Source organism: Bubalus bubalis, chromosome 5, assembly GCF_019923935.1.
Source record: "Bubalus bubalis isolate 160015118507 breed Murrah chromosome 5, NDDB_SH_1, whole genome shotgun sequence".
In the NCBI taxonomy this organism is placed as follows: domain Eukaryota; kingdom Metazoa; phylum Chordata; class Mammalia; order Artiodactyla; family Bovidae; genus Bubalus; species Bubalus bubalis.
In genome coordinates, this window is record NC_059161.1 from 27,227,152 (window position 1) to 27,249,935 (window position 22,784).

Consider the following 22,784-nt stretch of genomic DNA (forward strand, 5'->3'; position numbering starts at 1 on the left):
CCCCCTCAATGTGGGAATACTCAGATACTTAATCAGGTGAGGGTCCCCAAGAAGGCGCTCAGGTCCCTCCACAAGAATGGCTTAGGGTTTAACTCTTTGTGGAGTGGAAAATTTTTTAAAGCTATTAACTAAAGCCTTATGTCCCTGCAGCTGTTTGGGAGCATCCGGCAGTATCTAGGCTGGCTCTTTTAATTTGGATGTTACCAGTACTTTGTCGTGCAGTTTTTAAAAAAATCACAGTAAATTGCTGAGTATCTATCGTATAGTAGGCTGCGTTCTAGACACACATTGTGTCCAGTTTACATCAGTGGACAAAAGTCCCCACCTTTGTGCAGCTTGCGTGTGGTGCCTGTCTCTAGTTTTTATTACTTCAAAACCTCTCTCACTTCGTCACAGTTCTCCCAAGGCTCGGAGGCCAAGAAGATGCTTCTACCTTAATATTTGAGGGTGGATATTTAGATAACTGGAGACTTTTAATATGTTAAAGCAACTCTTCTAAAATTAATCTCACAGTGCATTCGATTAGATGGTTAGATAGCATCACTGACTCAATGGACATTAATTTGAGCAAACTCGGAAATAGTGGAGGACAGAGGAGCCTGGTGTGTTGCAGTCCATGCAGTCGCAGAGTCAGATATGACTCAGTGATTGAACAACAGCAAATGCATTTGTTATTTTATTTCTGTGTATTTTGGCTTGCTATCTGACCTCACTTTGAATTGAGGGACTTACCATTAGAAACACTTATAAAGGACACTTTGCCTTGAAAGTGGGTTAGAGTACAGATGGGTGAGGAAAGGCTGTAAAGTGAGGAAAGTGTTAGTAGCTCAGTCTGTCCAACTCTTTGCGACCTCATGGACTGTAGCCCGCCAGGCTCCTCTGTCTATGGGATTCTCCAGGCAAGAATACTGGAGTGGGTTGCCATTCCCTTCTTCAGGGGATCTTCCCAACCCAGGGATCAAACCCAGGTCTCCTGCATGGCAGACAGATTCTTGACTGTCTGAACCACCAGGGAAGCCCCGAGGAAAGGTTGACGCAGACATAAAAGCCACAGTTAAAGTAATCCAGAGACCAGGCTGAGGATTGAGGGAAATGGTCTGCCATTTCTGTCATTCATTTTGGAGAAATTGCCATGGCCTCCTCTCTCCCCGGCCGCATGAACCCTACTGCTGCTGCCCCTTTGGGGTCCAGTCTCTCTGTGAATGTCCTGATACAGCACTACTGAGGGGAGTGTGTTCAGGAGCCTCCAGAGGGTTATCAGGCCCCAGCTCGGCATTTTTCAAACTTAACCCAGAGGTGGTGCTCAGGCTCCCAGCTCCAAGGACCTAAAACCAGCCTTTTTAGTAAAGTGAGACCTTGGGGTGTGACCTGGGTAGTGTGTCAGGTCACCATCCCAGGTGACTTCAGTGCACACTGCGGAATTTCAGAATTTATGTGGGAAAAATAATGACTGTGCACCTCTTAATTGCTGAAGTTCTTGTGTTCTCAACATTGGCAGAATAGGTACTAACAGCATTGATTCACATTTTCTGAAAGCTGGGGGTCTGGTCTTGAGCCTGGGCTATATGCCTGCAGGAGACAGAGGTGATCGGTCTCCAGGGGAAAAGGAATGGCCAGGCTGTTGTGCAGTTTCTTGCTGAGTGTGTTGCTCAAAGGCCCCTCTTGGGGCCCCACCTTCCTGGTGCCTTGACCCTTTCCTGGGAGTTTGCCTGCAGGATGTAAGGCCTTAAATACGGCAGTGCTGTGGAATTTAAAAAAGAAGAAATATATGTTGGTGAAAATAATGACATCCGTATTACCGTTGAAATTCTTTATAGATGAAAATGTCTAGCATTCAAAAAACAAATGTTGAATGGAACAGAAACAGGTTTGAGTGAGTGTGATATGGGGACAGTGTGAAGCTGCTCATCCCTTCAGGCAAATGCCCACCCAGAGTTCTGTTTGAGGGCTGCCCAGCACGGCTCCATGCCACCCACTGCCATCCACTCCCTGCCTCCAGCCACACCAGTGGCCCTCAGTTCTCCCACTCCCCTCCCTCGTGCCTCTTCCTCTCCAGAGGTGATGGAGGTGGTCTGATAAGCCCTGGGGTGAAGCTGACAGTTTCCAGGTGCTTGCTTTGTGCAAGCTGCTGTGCAAAGCATTTTCCAAAGTTGACAAGAACCCCACGAGGTGGGTATCGTTTACAGATGGGGGAACAGACACCAGGAACGGGGAGTGATTTTTGTTCAGAGGTCACACAGCTCTCAAGTGGAAAGCTAGGATTTGAACTGCCTCCAAGCTTAACAACCTTCTGTTGATCATTTTTATAGTTTTTTTTTTAAGCTTCATTTTCTCTAAATGTAGAATACAGGACTTGCTATCGTCTCTAGGGAGGGCTTTTCCAGCATCATTGAGCAGGTGGAACCATCCCTTCTGGGTAAGGCTTCCTGGTGCAGCAGGACTGTTGATAGTGTGGAGCTGCTCATGGGAACACATCTAGTTTTCACTGTTTTAATTGTGGGCCATGCTTCCTCCATCGTAGAGCTTTCAGGTCCACTTGTCTTCATGGTGGTGGTTTAGTTGCTAAGTTGTGGCTGACTGCAACCCCATGAACTGTATGTAGCCTGTCAGGCTCTTCTGTCCATGGGATTCCCAGGCAAGAACACTGGAGTGGGTTGCCATTTCCTTCAACAGATACTCTTCCTGACCCAGGGATCAAACTCACATCTGAATTGTAGGTGGATTCTTTACCGATGAGCCACCAGGGGAGCCCAGTTGGCTTTTTAGATCAGTCTGATTAGTCAACAAAACTGTTTAATAATAATAATGTTCTTTGATTTTGGAAGTGGTTCTAAAGCAAGGTTCACCAGGAGTATTCTCAGATGTCATGTGAGAACCTTGACCCATTTGGCCAGAATCAGAGTTGCTCGGGGCTTCCCTTGCCATGTCAGCACATAGTCCATTGAGTGCAAAGAAAGTGAAGTCGCTCAGTCGTGTCCAACTCTTTGTGACCCCGCAGACTGTAGCCTACCAGGCTCCTCCGTCCATGGGATTCTTCAGGCAAGAATACTGGAGTGGGTTGCCATTTCCTTCTCCAAGGGATCTTCCCAACCCAGGAATTGAACCCGGGTCTCCCGCATTGGAGGCAGATGCTCAGAGGAGGCTAACCTCTGAGCCACCAGGGAAGCCCCTATTGAGTGCAAAACGAAGGGTTAAGTTTTTGTCAAAAGTTATTTTTAAAATATTGGAGCTTGAAGGGTGTGTAGGTTTTATTTACTTTCCTGATTAAAAATAAGAATTGGAAAAAAGAAAAAAAAACCATCGTGATGCTACAGTAAATTATTAGCTGCTGCAAAAGTGACATTCGGTTGTGAACCATTAAAGGACTTGGGAACACTTTTATTAAACTTGCTGAACCACTGGGGTGATAGGAGTTGTATGAGCTTCTGTTTTCTGCCTTATTTGGTCCAGCTAAATTCTGTTTTAAGGGTCTTAGAGAAAGCGACCTGAAATTCAGGCAGATGGTCCAGAGAATATAAAAGCTTTTAATGGAATAAGTTCATGCCTGAATATGCCTTCACAGGTCCAGCTTATAACCCACAGCAGGATACCAGACAAAGAGCCGACGTTTTTGAAAATTCCTTGATAGATGCTACCCGGGTTACTCAGTAGGGTGTCATTTCAGTATTGAAAGAAAGCTACAGATAGGGTTTAAAGTATTGCTTTATGTCCTGAATCAGAACATATTTAAGCATATTTGCATGTCAGTGTTTAGACAAGAGCCTACTGTATGATAATGTTATGTTTAGATGACCTCTTGAGTCTTAGCATTAAATCTTAAGTGTAAATTTTAAGTAGAAAACATTTTTAAATGACCTAGAGTTTGTTTCACAGATAAGTTAATAATAGAAGGGGTTTAGGCTTTGGGATACAAATCTGGCCATTTTTTTAGGTTAAAGTAGAATTTAAATTGAAAATTGCATTTGTGTCAGAACTTAATACTTGCCAAAAATATAACATTTTAATATTCTCTATTGGAATGAAGTTATTTAAAACTCATGTGGATTCAATTTTCCTTGCAGTAACATTCTCTTCTCACTTGCTTTTTATAATCACATCCAATCCTTGCCAGCCCAGCGCGAGTTTAGGGACATTTTCAGATGGCTTCTATTTCCAAAGCTATTATTGGGCCTGTGAATTCAGGCACATTTTCCTATAGTGATTCAGTCAGCCAGCCATTCAGAAAACAGCTTTCATGGTCAGTCTGGATCAGGAAGGTGTTGGTCAGTAGACCTGACAAACTTTGTCCCATATACAGCAGTTTTCAGAGGACCCTTGGGGTGTAACTGGACACCATTCAGGAGCTGAGGGTATTCCTGCCTGTTTTCTTCCCTCCAGACACTAACTCCCAGAAGGCTCTCCCACCACCTGAGGTAGAACAGTTGCCTTCATTTACAGAGAAATCGACTGAGTCTGACAAGGACCACATCACCTGCATTCTGCCCCACTGCAGTGAACGATTCCAAACCCTGCTGGTTCCAGCTCTTGGCCGCTGTGTGAAACCATCTGATTCACTGGGGTTTTACGTAGATGGGCTTCCCAGGTGGTGCAGTGGTAAAGAATCTGCCTCCCAGCGCAGGAGACTCAGCGACGTGAGTTCAATCCCTGTGTCAGGAAGTTCCCCTGGAGGAGGAAATGGCAACCTGCTCCAGGGTTGTTGCCTGGAGAATCCCATGGACAGAGGAGCCTGCTGGGCTACAGTCCATGGGGTCGCAAAAAGTCGGACATGGCTGAGCACACACATCCTACGTAATCACTGCATTCCCCAAGTGACTGGTGCTGATGGGGTTCTGTTGGGGAGAAGTTGGGGAGCATGACAGAAATAAACATTGGCCTTGAATGCCTAGCCATCTGGCTAATTCCCTGGGTCCCACGTGTCACGGGTAGGACAGGCCGCTGGCTGAGCCCCAGGCCTGGTCTGTGAGTGGCTGGGCTAGAGGAGGTGGTGTGTGTTCCTGTGAGGCTGATGGCTGTGGTGGTGATGGTGACCACTGTCGCTCAGTGATCAGGACTTGAGTCGTCACAATGATACAGCCGGGGAGGCCCCGCTGAGGAAATGGATGGGATGTAGTGACCGTCCTTGGTGGAAAGAGCCGGAACGTGGCAGGTGATGACTGCTGAGGAACTCGCGGAACAAGTTGCTGAAGAAACTGCTCATGCTTTCCAAGCCCTGGGAAGGAAAAGAGATTCCTTTATGGAAACTGACAAACCTCAGTTTGTCTTAGTTGTTTCAGAGAAACACTCCCAAAGGCCCTCAGATGGTCCTTGCTCTCCATCTGGGCCCCCAGGCACAGTGAATGAGCCTGGAGCACCTGAGGATGCAGAGGTCTCCAGGGAGCTCTGGATGCCTGGCCTTGCAGGGTTTTGCTGAGACTTCATTTCAGGCACTGGGATGTAGCTAAGGACACTGACTGGCCCCAGACCCTGAGCTGCTTATCACCTGTCCACCCGACCTGAAGTACTGCCCTCGTCCCTCCGTCTCCTCCCTCTGCTCTTCTGTTCTCAGAGGCCCTTCACTCATTCATACATTCTTTTCTTGATTTGTTTGCTTGGTTTACTAAATGTGCCCCCTCCCAGAATGAAAGTTCTCCCTGAGCAGGAACTTCAGTGTGTTCGCTGCTGCATCTCCAGCTTCTCCCACACTGCCTGCCAGGTAGCAGCTGCTTAATAAATGTTTGACAAATGAATAAAATGTTTGATCCTGGCTTCATCCCCTTATCAGCTCTGTTAGCCTTAGGCAAGTTCCTTAACCTCTGAGCCCCAGCTTTCCTTTCTGTAAATAGCAATAACAGTCCATCTGACCAGAAAGGATGGTTGTGAAGATCACAGGTGTGCCTGCCCTTGTGTGGGTTGCTGTTACCTCCGGAATCTGTTTGAATCTGACTCACGGTTGGGGCTGGTGCTCAGGTGCAAAGGGCTGGACTTTGGCTAACGGTGAGGTTCTATGGCCTCACAGGCCGTGCTGGCCAGAACCTTCCTTCATCATCTCTTGCCTCCACCCGGAGAAGGAGCTCAAGTGGCTGTCACTCTGGCTTCTGCTGCCCGTCACCCTGAGGCCCTTTGCTGTGTCTTAGGCAGGCCTGTGCTTTATGTACTGACTTGTTCAGTCACTCAGTCGTGTCCGACTCTTTGCGACCCCATGGACTGCAGCACGCCAGGCTTCCCTGTCCATTACCAACTCCCGGAGCTTGCTCAGACTCGTGTCTATTGAGTTGATGATGCCATCCAACCATCTTGTCCTCTGTCGCCCCCTTCTCCTGACTGTAGCTGCTTCCCTTTCTCCCATCAGATAATGAGCCATAAAACGAAATCATTTTTCAGATCATAGTGGGAGAAAAAAAATTCTGTCATCTCCCCGTGTAACTTATTTTCTGTCGGTTTTTAATTTCAAAGTTAAAGTGTAAATTTTTAAAAGAGTTTGGAAGAAAACACTTCACTAGCTCTGTGAAACCATGAAAATTTAACGAGGGGACCCCAGTTCACCGAAATGAGAAGGATGGTCACTGATATTTCAAAGCACTTGATGGCCACTGTTTTCAGGGTCTTACACATACTGCCCCGTTTAATCATTGTACCAGCCCTATGAGATACTTTTATATTTCCCATTTTACAGATGGGGAACCTGCAGCACAGAGGTTATGTGGCTTGTTAGTACCCAGCTGCCCAGGTGTGGACAAGAAGCACCAGCTAATTTGAAGGATTAAACTTATACTTGAGGTGAACGAAAGTCTTGGTCCTTTCTGTGTGCGTGCTCAGTCATGTCAGACTCTGAGACCCTACGGACTGTCACCCGCCAGGCTCCTCTGTTCATGGGATTCTCCAGGCAAGAACACTGGAGTGGATTGCCATGCCCTCTGCCAGGGGATCTTCCAACCCAGGGACCAAACCTGAATCTCCAGCGTCTCCTGCACTGGCAGGTGGTTGGTCCTTCCTGGTCAAGTCCGATTTGTATGTTCTTGGGAGACCACGCTGAGCAGTCTTAGCCAGCTCGGGTGTGAGCAGCCACCTCGTCTGCCAGCTTTGTTAGGGGATGAGCAGATCCAGGCACCAGAGAATTAAACCTTGCTCCCTGGCATCAACTTTTTAGTTTTTAGTTTTTAGTTTTTTCTGTTTTCATAAGAGTCTTTCCAAGCCATGGTTGGCAAGTGGGTTTTGGGTTTCCATCTGTGCAAGGGGAGCAGCTGCCAGGGGTGCCATGAGCAGGATTCCAGGCAGGGTCATGCTCAGGGATCCGGGTCGGGCCGAGTGCCCGGTGTCCGTCTTGGACACAGGAAGGGGGATGCCTCTATGCACATATGTTTTGCTGTCAGGTCTAATGAAGCTGCTACTTCCCTCACTTTTAAAAATTGCCCAGAACATCATTTCACCTTTCCTGGAAGGCTCAAGGTGACCAGCACCTTGTCTTTTGTGGTGGTGAAGTGACACTCTCAGAGTTCAGGTGTCCAGGATCCAGAAGCTTGAGATGTGGCTCAAGTATTTTTGGAGAAGGTTGTACTTCTCACCATCTCCTTTTTCATCTGTTATTTGTGGATATTGTCTGTACTCCCTGGCAGCCTTTAGATAGTTTCTGATCATTGTGGGCTGGGAAGCTGGATAGGGGCCCTATTGATGTGGTATGTAAATAAGGAGGTGGTTGTGTGTGCTCAGTCATGTCTGATTCTTTGCGACCTCATGGACTGTAGCCATGGACGGAACACTCCTCTATCCATGGGATTTCCTAGGCAAGAATACTGGAGTGGGTTGCCACTTCCTACTCCAGAAGCATCATTCTGACTCAGGGATAGAATCTGCGTCTCTTGCATCTCTTGCATTGGCAGGCGGGTTCTTTACCACTAGCATCACCTGGGAGTCCTCTAAAGAGATGCTTAGGACCTGAGAACACCCAGAGACCTCCCTAGTAAGCAAAGTGCACTGCAGAGAGGGAAGTGTTGAGTGTAAAACACACTGAACTTGAACAGTAGACTGCTTGCTTGCTTTTAAGCTCACAAAAGCACATGTTCTACACGTGGAGAGAATCAAAGGAATGTTCTGGTGACAGGGCACACAATTAGTTCCTCAGCAAAAGTTTGTCGCAGGAGAAGCACCTTAATTCTGCATTAAAGGTACATCTTTTTTTTTGGCCATTCCTGTGGTATGTGAATTCTTAGTTCCCTGCCGAGGGATTGAACCCAGGCTCCCTACATTGGAAGTGCAGAGCCTTAACCAAACTGGATCACCAGGGCATCATTCCCTGCACCTTGATCCTTACCCGTTGCCTCTGTCCTGTAATCTCTGTTTGGGATAAATGTTTTATTTGGTGCCAAGTGCTCACAGGTGATTGAATCTGTAAGGAAACGCCTGGATATTCGTTCCATCCCAGGACTTGCCGCCCAGGCTGCTGGCCCTGCCTGTGGACTGGATTTCCCTGTTTAATTTATGATATTCCTCCAGAAGTTTTTCAGAGTTTCTCTTATAATCAATGCATGGGCTTATAGGTGTTTTCTCCTCCTACCTCCTTCATTCACGTTTAGACTCCTTTGAATGAATTTTAACCAGTGAGTTTGGTGAGAGGAAGCCTGGGTTAACTTGGTCTTCACGGAGGGGCCAATTCCTTTGATGTACCTCAATAGATTGGCATCAGATACTGTAGCTGATTTGTTGGTTCTGTTAAGTTACTTCATCACAGTAATTAACACTAGTGTTAATCATTTATAGCCTTAAAAACTAAGAAATTTTAGTTGTTTAGCCCATTGGTGCCGGCCAGCAGCAGGTGTTCCATTAATGTAATGTTCTGAATCCAGCTGGGCAGGTGCTTAGAAGGGAGAGTAGTTTGCTGGTCTAGTAGGTATCGTCTGGTTAATTTCAGCCTGAGGTGGTAAATTTCCTGTGTTCCCAGCTGTGTGAAGGGGACCTAGTTTGGATTATTTCACCGGGATGTTCACTTAGGGGACCACCTGCATCAGAAAACCACCTAGGAGGCTTATTAAGAATTCTGGACATACTAAACCACCATCTTTGGTGGGGGCGGGTGGTGGGTCTTTAAAGTCTTCATTTTTATGAGCTTCTCCAATGAGTCTTACCCAGACTTCAGAGTTCCCCTTTGGGTCTTGTAAAGGGGGGGAAAGAATGACATGATATCACCACATCTCATCATTTCATTTGCTTCTGGTTTCCATTTTTAATTATATTCCTTTGCTTTTGCAGTCTTTTTGATATATTCATGACATTTTTCATCTCTGAATGCTTATATAATAAAACACCCTGTGACAGATGAGCCAGGGCCACCTAAGAATTAGTCGCTTCTGAGGGTCAGAGCCGAGGTGACCCTTGAGGATCCCTTGCCTTGCTCATTGTTGCTCTTCGTGTATCTTTTTGAGGGGAATATATGACATTAGGTCATTAACTGGTACAAGACTAGTGTCACACAGAGCCCTGCTGGTGCCGTGTTCACGCCACCCTGCACCTACTGCAGCACCAAGCACACAGTAGGCGCTTAGCGTTGTTGTTGTTTACTCACTAAGTCGTGTCTGACTCTTTTGTGACCGCATGGACTAGAGTCCACCAGGCTCCTCTGTCCATGGGATTTCCCAGGCAAGAATACTGGAGCGGGTTGCCATTTCCTTCTCCCGTGGATCTTCCCGACCAAGGGAACGAACCTGTGTTTCCTGCATTGGCAGGTGAGTTCTTTACCACTGAGCCACCAGGGAAGCCCCCAAACAAGGTCTTCCTCCCTCTGTCTCCAGTTTTACTTCTGACATCTACTAAGTAGTCCCTCTCAAGTAGACCCTCTACAATACATGGCCATGGCTGGCTTCTCTTGCATGTTTTGTTATTTTTGCTCAAAACGAGGAATGCCTCCCTCTGAGAGCCTAAACGCTGTTTGGTTTCATGATGCCATACTCACTTGACAGGGCTGTGCCAAACAAAGCTGTTGCCCAGGCTGGACTCAGAGCACATCTCACCTGGGCCGTTTCTCCATCTCACCCATGGGCCAGAGCTTCTGTGTAATGGGATCCAGCCAATGGAGTCAGAGGGCTGCACACAAGCCCTTGAGGAAGGCAGCACAGAGGTCTCCCGTTTGCAGGTCATCAAGTCACATGTTCACCGTGACCTAAGGAATAATTGGCATGGGTGCACTTTACAGAGACAGGAGCCGGAGGGTGGGGTGGTGCCAGACATCTTTCTGAACTGCTCTTAGGATCCCAGCTGTGGATAAAACAAGATAAGAGCCGAGGCTCAGTTGGTTTTCATTTAACCAACCCGGCATGTGAATGGATGCTCCTCACTCCCCCGATGACACAGGGAGCACCCAAGCCCTCCAATGCTCAGCTTTAAATGTAGCCAAGAGTCAGCTCTACTTGTTTCCAAACCTGTTTATGCCACTATTTTAACAGTGTTTTATAATAATACAAACATAATCATGTGTATGGCTTCCCAGGTGACTCAGTGTTAAAAGAATCTGCCTGCGAAGCAGGAGATGCAGCAGGAGTGGTGGGTTCAATCCCTGGGTCAGGAAGATCCGTGGAGGGGGAAATGACAACCCACTCCAGTATTACCTGGGAAATCCCATGGACAGAAGAGCCTGGCAGGCTACAGTCCATGGGGTCTCAAAGAGTCAGACATGACTTGAGCGACTAAAAAACAACGATTGTGTTTATAATAAACATGGTAATAAATATGCCAGTATTATTGGATGTGTATGATTTAATTAAATAGTATCCGAGCCTATGAAATATGAACATAGAGGTGTTTTTTTTTATGAAAAGCAAAGTTGGATGCTGAGAAAGGCTCGTGGTAATTTGCTTAAAAACCTACCATCCAATTAGTTGTGGGTGAGAAACGTTGAAAAATTCACATAAAGACAGAAACATTTTGCACTCAAGTTGCTCTTAAAAATTTCTTAAGTTCTCGCTCCACTTGAAGCAGCAAGTGGAGAACAATAACTATGTGATGCATTATCGGGTTTAGTTAAGAAAGATGGTAGATCTCGGCCCTTCATTCATTCATTGATTCATCCACTCACTCGAGAATGCAGGGCCAACGCCTGCTCTCATGTGTTGGGCATCGTTCCAGGAGGATGTCGCAGAGAGCAGAACTGACAAAATTCCCCACCCTCATGGAACTCCCGTCCCCCTGGGAGAGACAGACGGTGAACAAGCGAGTAACTGCATAGAATGTCAGCTGATGAGTGCTGTGGGGAGAAGTGAAATGGAGAGGGGAGTAGAGTATTGAGTGAAGTGAGGGCTACCATGTAAATGCAGCCTGACTGTAAAGGGACTATATGTATATATATAGAGAAGAGGGGGTGGGGAGGGAGAAGGGAAACGATGCCTGTGGACATGGGGCAGGAAAGCCCTTGGCAGAGGGGACAGCAAGTGCAAGGGTCCTGAGGCAGCAGCATCTGTGCTCAGGAGACCAGGTCACAGGGAGGACCAGGAGAGGAGTGCAGGGAGGTAACCAGGGGCCAATTTAAATTGGCTCATGCAGTTCTTGGGAAGATTTTGCTTTTATTCTCAGTGAGTTGGGAGTCATTGAAAGGTTTTGAAGGGAAGAGTCATATGATATGACTTGCTTTTTGAAAGAATCACTCTGGCTGATGTGTTAAGAATAGGCTGAAAGGGGCCAATAATAGAAATACTAGGAGGTGCGCACAATAACCCAGGTAAGAAACAGTGGTGGTTGGACTGGAATGTAGCAGTGGAGGTGGTGAGTAGCAGTGGAATTCTGGATATCTTCTGAGGGCAGAGCCTAAAGATTTGCTGAGGACTGGACGAAAGAGAAGTCAAGGATGATGACAGGTGTTTCTGCCTCTGCATCCAGAGAGATAGAGTTGCCATTCAGTGATTAGGTGATGGAGCCAGTTTGTGGGGTACATGTGTGCTGGGAATTCAGTTTAGGGGCATGTTAAGTTTGGGATGCCATTAGACACTCAAGGGGAGGGGAGTTGAATACACAGGTTTGCGTTTTAGAGGAAGGGACCCAGCTGGAACTGTATTAATAAATTTGAGAGTCCTCAAGAGTACCCATGAAACTGAAAACCATGAAGCTGGCATCCTCAGGGAGTGAGTACAGATAAAGAGGAGCAGCCTAGAACTGAGGCTGGGGGAGCTGGGCCTACTGTGCCATCTGATGCAGGGGACCTTCATGGGCCACAGGCTCCTCTCCTGCATTTGAGTAGGTACTCTCTGCTTTGCACTCCTAAGTGGTTCTCCTCTTCACCATTGTAGAACGTTTTGGGGCCCGCGGTGCTGGTGGACATGGCCCCTAGCCTTGTCCAGGTAGACATGCCAGCTACAGTCACCCCAACTTGGCTGCCACTCCTCCAGGGGGGTGGACCATTTCTGCCTGAGAAACCATCTGCAGCAAGCCATGGGGACCCTAGGGCCACTCACAAAACTCTCGGACCAGCTTCCTGTAACAAGCATGAGATCCCAGATCTGTAGTTCATGGTTCAGAAAAGGCCAGAGGAACAGACTTCATGAGCTCTTACTCCAGTCCTTTTTCCATCTGCAAACTCCCCAAATCCCCTGGTGTAAAACTTGCTTTGAGACTCAGGCAGGAAAATGAGGATAGGAAAGGTGAGGGTGAGGGTAGGTAGTAACAAAGTAACAATCCCCTCTCTGTCCTCAGGAGTGGCCTTCAGAGACAGAAATGATCCCTTCTAGAAACCCTGTCTCTCTTCTTGCTGGGGTAAAGTAAGTTACACCTTTTTTGCTTTCTTTTTCCTTCCCTCCCCTCCCACCTCCAAATGAAGCAAAGCAAAGGACAGCATGGTAAAGTGAAGCCAGTCCCGGAATGTGTCCTGTACATTCCACGGAACCCAAGGCTCAGTCAACAGAAACTATTGGGGATGAATGCAGAGCACCCCCACCCCTCAACACAGTGTTTCTGCAGTCAGGTCCCTTGTCTGAGCTCTTGTATCCTCTCTTTTTGCTCCTTCCTGCTAATTGCCCTTTGTAATTTTATATTTGCTTTTGTATTATGCAAGTAATGACCTTCTCCTTCCAGGTCACACACCCCAGTGTTCTAGACACCAGGTCTGTTCGCTTTACTGCTCTAACACTGTGCCCGGCATGGGGTCTGGTACATAATAGATGCTTGATGGATCAGTGCTGATAATCATGAGGATGCTTGGTCTTGTTTAGTGTGTGGACAAGGCTCACTCGCCTTCATAGGCCCAGAGGACACCTCTCCTTGATGGCACATGATGCCGTGTGTACATGTGCAGAGTTGAAAATCTGGCTCCCAAAGAGAATAAGAACTCAAATTCAGGACGTGTTGCTTCATGTGGCTGATCTTAGAAATTTTCTGTCTAAAAAGGCTAAATTAAAAAAAAAAACAAACACCAAACTTTGGAGTGCTTAAAGGGTGCCCTCTGAGGTTCACCATGACCCAAACCATCCCCTTGCAGTCACTGTGCCTTCAGAGTTCATGTCTGCCTGGCACCCCACTGTGCCCCCAACACCAGGCCAGCACAGAGCAGTCGGTCAATACATAGTTATCAGATAAATGAGGAACACACTTTTGGGGTGAACGACATCCTGCATCCTCCTCTTGGGAAACTACACTACCCGTGGGCATGTGAAAAACTCAGAAATCCTGCACAGACATGTCTGTTTGACTCCGTGACCCCATGCTCTGGAGTAAGTGGCTCTGACTTCAGTCCCACGTCTGCTTCTCGCTAGCCAGCTGTGTGTTGTTGGGCAAGGTGCCGAACCCCTCAGTGCCTTTTTTCCTCACTCATACACCAAGGCAGTACTCATCTCACAGGCATCTCGTGGAGGCTGCATTTGTTATTCCATGTCAGGCCGCAGGCACTGCGCTCAGCATGCAGTCAGCATGGACATGCTGGCTGCTGTAATGAGCATGGGTAATGAGAACCCGGGAAACATCTGGGCAAACCTGTTCCACTGAACCTCAGTTTGGGAGATGCTGATCAGAAGGAAGGAAAATCAGGAGGGATTTCACTCCCCGTCTGCAACCATGAGACTGGGGGCTCCTCAGGAGTGTCTGGGTGGTGCCTTATGTAGGGAGGGAGCCCTCCACAAGTGAGCGGTTCCCAAACCAAATGGAGTGCAAGATCCTCGTGAGACCCAAGCAGCTTAGAGAGGAGTCAACGGCCTGCGTCCAAGTCATTTATCATCTATAGGTCACCTCCATTTCCTGCTCTGTAAAAAATAAAAAAGGATGAAACTGTCCCAACCCTGGCCACTGGACCCCCTCTTTGAGGTCAGCTGGGATTCAGGGTGCAGGCCTTGGGGATCTCAGGGCAGAGATGGGGAGAAGGTGCAGGGGCAGCCTCTGTCCAGTCCCCTTCACCCTTGAGGAGGATGCCTGCAGGCCCACAGCACCCCTCCCCTTTGGGCAGCGTCATCACCCACTGACTCACATCTGGTTCAGGCACATAGCAAGCGTGTCTTTCCCCTGGTTGTGCCAGCCCTGCGTCTGGGACGCCCTGCCAGCCAAGCATGCCCATGCCTCCCAGGACAGGCTAGTCAAGATGCCTTGGGTAGCAAAGAGCCCCTGAGATCCCACAAAGCTTTCCATCAAGGCAGCCCCCTCTTCTCGTTGATATCCTCGGACAGGCAGCAGGCATCAAGTTCGAGAAATCCTGTGATCAGGACTCTAAGTTCCAACAACTCCAGATCATGCGAGGGTTTATCCCTGGAGTTGACTTAATCTTTTTAACTTCTTTGGTCTTAGACAACTTTAAAAGATGGAGTGTTCGTAATAATTAAATTTTAGTGTCCTTATAGAATTTTACAGTTTCAAAGAGCGTTCCCATCTGGACCTCATGGGAGCCCGTTTCTGTCCCAAATTGGGAATCTGTTTTCTATGCAATCCATCAGTCTTGTCACACTTGCATTTGTTCCTGTTTTCTTTTTGGCTTCCCTCCCGTTCTTACAAGTTTCCTTTTGAAGAAAGCAGACTGTTTTGGCTCATCTAGAGAAGAGAAGGGCCAGCATCTGGGCTTGAACCGAGTGGTTCCAGGAAAAAAAAAAAAAAAGGCAGCGGCAGAGATGTAGCCAGGGGTCAGAGCTGAGCACCAAGGAGTCTGCTCCTCTCTCCCTTCTGTCTGGGCTGCTCATCCACAGCTTGCACCTCTCAGACCGTGACATCTCCTGCAGGTGTGACATCCTTCAGACATGACCCACTGCTCCGAGTGGAGTGGGGAGGGTGTGTTGGGGACCCTGGTTTGAGTGGGGTGGTGAGAGTAACCTTCTAGGAAGACACTGCCTTTGATAATTTGGTCTTGGAGTGACACAGCCAGGCCCAGTTAGGGTTGGACTTCATGGGGAGCCCAGATCCTGATCTGCCTTTATCGTTTAGGGAACCGTCTCTGAGAACACCTCCTGGTGGCAGGTGGGCAGGTGGGTGAGAAGTGCATAGACTCTCTGTACTCTCCATGATTGAGTCCCCAGGGGGCAGCAGGTGAGTGGAAGCAATGACAAAGTTGGGAGTGCCCTCATCTGGGCCATGCCGAGGAGGCCGCCTGGCCCCCAGGGTTACTTTTGCCCAAGTCCATCAGGGCCTCATGCTGCCCTTCCTCATTGTCTCCTACAAAGCAGTGCGACCAGGCATGCCCCCTCACTCCTTCCCAAGAAGAGCTTGCTGTGTGACCTTGAACAGGTTACCATCTTGCTCTGGTTCATTGTCCTCATCTGAGAGTGATGGGCTGCTGACTTGGCCTCTGGGATCCCCTGCCCTTCGCCTATCCTGGCAGGACCAGAGGCAGCCATGGCCAGGTTCTCCCAGCCAGGAAACTTCCTTTGGCAGGGGCCATTGCTGGCTGGGCCAGCCTTCCTATTGACCGGCTTGTGTTATGAGCTGTCATGTGCTTGGTGTTTGGAGTTAAAGTCCAACAGGGTTGGGGAACACATGGCTTCTGCAGATCTAAGAAAATGAAGTGAAAGTGTCAGTTGCCCAGTCGTGTCCAACTCTTTGCGACCCCATGGACTGTAGCCTGCCAGGCTCCTCTGTCCATGGGATTTCCCAGGCAAGAATACTGGAGTGGGTTGCCATTTCCTTCTCCAGGGGATCTTCCTGACCCAGGAATTGAACCTGGGTCTCCTGAATTGCAGGCAGTTCTTCACCAGAGAAGCCTGAAGACCCAAGAACCTGGCTTAAAAGCCTCAAGACCCAGGCGTGGTCTTTTGGAGCCAGCCCCAGCCCATGGCCACCCTCAGGGCTGATGAGAGGGAGGGGAGCTGCCTGTGGAGAGGCAGACTTCAGTTCTGGGGTCAGATCTCTGAGAATCCTGCCTTCCTTTCTAACTTTCCGTCTTTCCATTCTATTTGCACCTCTCTGTGACCTACAAGGAGCTACAAGGAGTTGCTCCCTTGCAACTGTCTCCTCAGCCATAAAAAGGCACAAGAAGCCATCTCACATGGTTAAGGGAAGATCAAATGGGAAAAACCACCTAAGCTACCTGGAGAAGGAAATGGCAACCTCTTCCAGTATTCTTGCCTAGGCAACGCCATAGACAGAGGAGCTTGGTGGGCAACAGTCCGTGGGGTTGAAGAAAAAGTTGGACATGACTTAGTGACTGAACAATAAACAACAATCTAAGCTACCAGGGCCCAAGATGCCAAGAACCACAGCAACTGCCCAGGCCAGTAGTTTTGAATGGCTGCCCCATCCCCTAAGGACCACTTTCATTTCCCTTCCCCCAGCCCTCCCACTGCAAAGACTTTCCCTGTACAACTTCACTAGGCACCAGGTCCTGCCCCAGATTTCAGAACTAGGCCACCACCGAGCATGCCGCCTGCAGGGGTTTTCCCCCAGCCCCATGCTCCCCCAGTTGCAGCACACAGGTGCCTTTCCAGGGACCTTAATTAAAAATGTAGGTTCTGGGACTTTCCTGGAAGTCCAGTGGTTAAGACTCTGCACTTCCACGGCAGAGGGCACAGGTTCCATCCCTGGTCAGGGAACTAAGATCCCACAGGCCGAGCAGCATGGCCAAAATAAATTTTTTTTTTTTTAAATCTAGATTCTGACTCAGAAGGTCAGATGAGGGCTGAGTAGCTGTCTTTCTAACAAGCTCCCAGAGACTACTGATGCTGGTCCGAGGACCACACTTTGAATAGATGGATTCAGACTGAGGCTCTCAACAACTGGCTTTTAAAAAATCCTCCGTGCCTGGACTCCATACCAGCTAAATCAGAATCCATGAGACTGAGGAGAGGGGCAGGCACGGAGACTGTTTTCTTGTCTCCCGTATTGGAGTCTGAGACCTGCTGCCAGGGCTCCTCTGAGCTGACATGGTTCCACCCAAAGCTGCCTTCTGGCTTTGTGGGTGGCCATGTGGCTGTTCAGTGGGCAGAGGGTCACTCTTCAGGCCCTTTGGAATATTGAAAAGAGCTCTTTGACCCCTGTCACTACAAGGACTGTGTCTGGAAAGGGGCCCAAGCTTTGGTGTCAGGTGGTCTTGGCTTCAGAGCTTGACTGTACCCCTTTTGGCAGAGATAGCATGTTTGTGGGGCCTCCTCACCTCTATCGAGCCTCTGTCTCCTCCTCTCTGAGATGCAGGTCATCACCATCCCGTCCGAGAATGAAGGCCCTACAGTAACTCCTGGGGCGTAGTTGTTGTTGTTCAGTCGCCCAGTCACGTCCGACTCTTTATGACCCCATGGACTACAGCAGGCCAGGCTTCCCTGTCCTTCACCATCTTCTGGAGCTTGCTTAAACTCATGTCCGTCGAGTCAGTGATGCCATCCAGCCACTTTGTCCTCTGTTGTTTCCTCTTGCCTTAAGTCTTTCCCAACATCAGGGTCTTTTCCAATTAGTCAGTTCTTCATGTCAGGTGGCCAAAGTATTAGAGCTTCAGCTTCAGCATCAGTCAGTCCTTCCAGTTACTATTCAAGGTGATTTCCTTTAGGATTGACTGGTTTGATCTCCGTGCAGTCCTGCTCCTGGAGAAGACCAGGGCATAGTAGGCACTCAGTAAATACACAATTACCTTTCCCCCTTGTTTGACATCCTCATTTTACAAACAAGACTACCATGGTTCACACAGGTGGAGGCATCTCCAGAGGTCACATAGCAAGTTATGGGTGGTGGTTCAAGGACTGAAGTTCAGGCTCCGGCATCCCAGGACTGTTCCTCTACTCCCACCCTTGACTCTCAAGCTGGGGGCGGTCCCATTCGAGTGGGCGGGGCCTCCCTGGAGCGGAAGGTGGAGCCTGCTTCGGATGCCAACCATTCCCGGAAGTAGTGGGTACCAGGAAGCAGGTAGTGATCTATTCACGCTTCCCCCACCTCCAGGGAATGTCATCTCAGCTTATCTCACCTGGGCATCGGCTTGCACACCCTTTGCCTCTCCCTCGCTGCCTGCAGAAGTGCTGAACGTCAGACGCTGACTTGAGATGAATCACTTTCTTGAGAATTTATGGAGGGTTATGTAAGACTCCGCGGCGGCTGCGTGGCCAGCCAGCTCTGGGGGTTGTGTCCCGAGAAATCCCTCCTGACCTGACTCATACAGGCGGAAGAGGCAAACAGGGGGTGCAGGCAGGGATCTCTGCTCAGAAGGCCCAGGCAGCCTGGTGGGGAGCACGGTGGGGACCCCAGAGACCCAGAGAGCCTGTCCTGGAACCGGCAGCCCCTCCCTTGACCTAAAACTCCTTGGTGGAACTCTCTGGGCCCCTGCCTCAGTTCCTCTCCTCCCCATCTCTCTTGAGCTCACTTCTCTCAGGTGTTTGTCTCCACCATATCCTGGAAGCTGTTGTTACTAAGGTTACCCGCAGCTTCTGGGCAACAAATGCCGCGATCGGTTCTCTATCTTCCTTGACACGTCCGCAGAGTTGGACACCTTTCATTCTTCTTCCTCCTTGAAATACATGTCGACTTGGACACCACTCTCACGGTCATCCCCTGCTCCTCCACATCCCATCCTGAGTCCCTGCACCCCTACCCTGGAATTTGTCTAGACAGGGGGTGGCTCTCCCCTCCCCTGAGCCTGTCCAATCCACCTGAATGCTGACCCACCCCAAGCTCATTAGTTTCATTTAATTTACCCTCTTTGAGGTCTCCTTTGGGTGTCTAGTGAGTGTTGCAAAGGTGATCCTTTCAAAACATAGCTCCCAACCAAGTTTTCTCTTGTCTTCCCCTTCTCAGTTAAACAAACTACCCACTCTGGAATTGGTCTAGACTCTCATCCACCTGCCCCATCCCCCCCATCCAGCTCCAAAATGTATCCCAAATCTACTGCTCACTTCTCAATGTCCTTGGCCACCATCTTGCTGGACTAACCTGTCTCCCAGCTCTGTTCTTGCTTATCCTGCTGTGTCCAACACAGTGGCCACGTTGGGTCACGTCACTTGCTGCCCAGAGGGATAGTCTGGCTCCCAACTTACCCAGGCCTATAAGACCCTCCCCTCCACCCCCTCTTCCTTCTCTGATGTTCCGGCCGAGTGAGGAGATGCTCTCAGGAGATGGGGGCAGGTGGACTCAGCCTCCCCAGGTGTCAGGAAACCTGGGGGCAGCCCTCATCCTTCTCTCCTTCCCTCACCTACAGGCACCGCCCATATGGCACGTGTCCCCAGTCTGACCTGGGAAAGCGGCCTCTTGTGTTAACTACTCTTCCTGGACAGTTGCAGGGCATCCGGGCATCTTTGCATATTCACCAGCTTTGGACTTCTCTGTAAATTGCCTTTTCATGTCATTAAATGATCTGTTCAGTGATTGGCAGCTTTAGCTCATTTTTATTAGGCACGCCTTAGTTTCTGTTGTTGCTCCTTCATTTCCCTCTGCCCCCAGATAAGAGATCAGGTATGGGCCCTGCTCCTTGACGTTACCTTCTCCCCAGGTCCCCAGAGCACAGTGAGTTCAAGCTCTAGGAAGACCAGCTAAGGTGCTGCCCTGCTTCGCCTGTGAGTCATCAGCTTGTGCAGACACCCCATGCAGACAGACCAGCCCTGTTAAATCCTCACCAGGTCCTTGCATCACTCTCTCTGCTTGGGACCTACGCTGGGCCCTTTTCCACATCACCTTTCCCCATCTTCTTCCTGACCCTGGTCTTCCCTCCTGCTCTTTCTATTTTCTCTTGTGTAGTTCAGGGTATCTGCTGCCTCCTTCACCAGAAGCCACTGGGGGTTGAGAGAGAACATGGTTACTTGGGAGCCCAGAGGCCCCAGTCTCGGCCACCTCGCACGTGGCATCGGTCTCCCTCTGAAAACAAGCGCTTTCCCCTTTAGGCATCACTAAGTCACACATAGACCATAACCAGGTGAAGACCTCAGTGTACACCATTTACCAGAGCTTTCTTGGCAAAACACTTAGCAGGTAGCAGACATGCCATCCATCCGGCAAATAATGAAAGGCCCCCTACTGCGTGCCAGGCATGGGTTTAGATGTGGGTCCATCAGGGACAAAATGCCTCCAATGGAGCCAGAAAGCAAACAGCAGTTAGACACCGAGCGTGTTGGTGTGGTGAATACAGTAAAGAAAGAAAAATGGACTGGAGGCTGGGAGTGTCAGGGCAGAGCAGTTGCTATTTCAAATAGAGTGTTTGGGAAGGAGGTTCAATGAGAAAGAGGCCCTTGAACAAGAACTTGGAAGAGAGACGGAGAGCCCTGTGACTGCTGGAGGAAGCGTTCTGGGAGGGTCTGCAGGATGGACCACTGGAAACAGAAATGACACCTTCAAGAGCCAAATGGGGCAACTCTGCCCTTCCGGTGCCTTCAGCGTGGGGGAAGGGTGGTTCTGACAGTGAAGAAGTGGTCGTCCTGCCCTTTCTGGGCACCTTGGGTTCTGGATAATGAGCGTCACCCATCTTACAAGGTTCTGAGGCGGGATGCTCGAGGGGCCCACTAACCAGGGTGCTGGCTTCTGCACTGAATGTGCACAGATTTCTGTGTCTGAGACGCCTGTGTGTGGGATGTCTAGGGTCTAGGATCACTCACTGCCTTTTTTTTTTAACTTTTTAATTTTGTATCAGAGTATAGCCAATTAGCAAAGCTGTGGTAGCTTCAGGTGCACAGCAGATGGGCTTAGCCATACATAGAAATGTAGCCATTCTCCCCCGAACTCCCCTCCCATCCAGGCTGCCACATAACATTGAGAGAGTTCATGTGCTGTACAGTAGATCTTTGTAGCTATCCATTTTAAATATAGCAGTGTGTGCATGTCGATCCCAAACTCCCTAACTGTCCCTTCCCCCTGGCGACCAGAAGTTCTAAGTCTGTCACTCACTCCTTCATTCAGTATGTTTTGAGGGTCTGCTGTCCATACACGCAGAACTAGGTGTTAAGGCTGCAGTGATGAGCAGACCCAGCCTGATTCTGTAGTCCTAGACCCGCACTCACCACTATCTCATAGATAACGTGGAGCCACCCTTGGAGGTGAGGGTTGTGTGGGCTGAGAACTCAGGGGGCCAGCCCTGGACCATCTGCAGGGCACTGGTTCCCAGCCTGCCCCCCACCCCCGTTGAGACCCCTGTGGGTCTTAAAAGATGCTGCTGCCTGAGGCCACCTCAGAGATCTGATGTCATGGGCCCGGGGGTAGCTTCAGGGGACTCTGGTGAGCATCAGAGGCTGAAGGCCACGGGGAGGAGGGCTCCACGTCGATGTGCTGAAGGAAGTCTTGTGAAGCTGGGGAAACAGGAGCCGAAGGAATGAGGTGGCTGGGAGGTTGGCGGGGATGGGCTGTGCACGTAAGAGCTTGGTCCCTGCTGGGAGCCCGGGGTTCGGGGACACGTCACAACCTTATGGGAGGGGAGCCAGTGTGGAGGCTGTGCAGAAGACCTGACCAGGTGATGGAAGAGAGGGAAGAAGGCGGACAGAGCAGGCAGGGCCCAGCAGGCCTCCTGCTTCCATGTTCCCTCCCCTCCCATTGCCTTCCCAGGACATTCAGAAACATCCCCCTCTAGCTGAATTCTTCTCAGAAGGCCAAGGATCCTTCATTCCCAGTCCCTCTCTATCCCGGCTCTGCATTAGCAAGCTCCAGGGGTTGTCTCTATTTTACAGATGAGGCGACTGAGGTTTGGAGGCCAGGAGTTAGGGAGGCTTTCCAGCGAGTATGAAGGTGGGAACTCGCACTCAGGTCTCTGATGGCCAGGCTGCCTCCTCCACCCCACAGCAGCAACAATCAAAACACCATGCTCATTGATACTGCTCACTGATACTGTATTTTATCGGCATCATCAACTCAACGGACTTGAGTTTGAGCAAACTCCAGGAGATAGTACATCAAAACCCTAATCCCTTAAAGAAACACCCAGCTGGTGACTTAGTGTCCCCCTGCAAAATTGTGGCTCATGGAGCTGAAAGATCTGGACTTTGCTCCCCAGGAAAGTCTCCATCTGTCTGAGCCTCAGTTTCCTCATCTGTGAAATGGGTTTAAAAGCACTTATTCCTTCCTTCCTCCTGCACTGCTGGCAGACTCCAGATTTAACAGAAGAGAGAGCATTTGGGAATCACAGGGGTCCTTGTGCATGTCAGCCCATGTTATCTTCCATGAGGCAGGGCAGTGTGTGAGGGGTGGTGAGAAGGCACCCACCTCTGGGGACCTTGCCCCTGACCAGGTGGACACCTACGGTTGAGAAGCAAACCTGCTCCTGAGTGTCGATGGCTGTGAGGCTGCAGGAGCCTGAGAGTAGAAGAGAGCATAAGGGAGCAGAGGTGCCCATGGCAGCTGGAGAAGGCTGGGAGGTCGAGTATCACCTTTGATTGATTAGGGTTTTTTTTTTTTTTTTAATGTTTATTTATTTATTTTTGGCTTCATTGGGTCTTAGTTGTGGCACTTGAGATCTTTTGTTGCAGCGGATGGGT

General features: G+C 49.4%; 1 protein-coding gene across 17 annotated transcripts in view; it reads left to right on the forward strand.

Moving 5' to 3' along the window:
* Positions 1-22,784, forward strand: part of PRDM2 (PR/SET domain 2) — a 134,163-nt gene that overhangs the window by 99,813 nt on the left and 11,566 nt on the right. For 2 of the 17 annotated variants that reach the window (XM_044942837.2, XM_044942838.2), the window contains exon 9: positions 12,649-12,713. The exons of the other annotated variants lie outside the window; for them this stretch is intronic. In XM_044942837.2, the coding sequence (XP_044798772.2) occupies positions 12,649-12,673 (25 nt within the window). In that variant the 3' untranslated portion in view covers positions 12,674-12,713. The remainder of the gene's footprint in view (positions 1-12,648; positions 12,714-22,784) is intronic. 17 annotated transcript variants of the gene reach the window in all.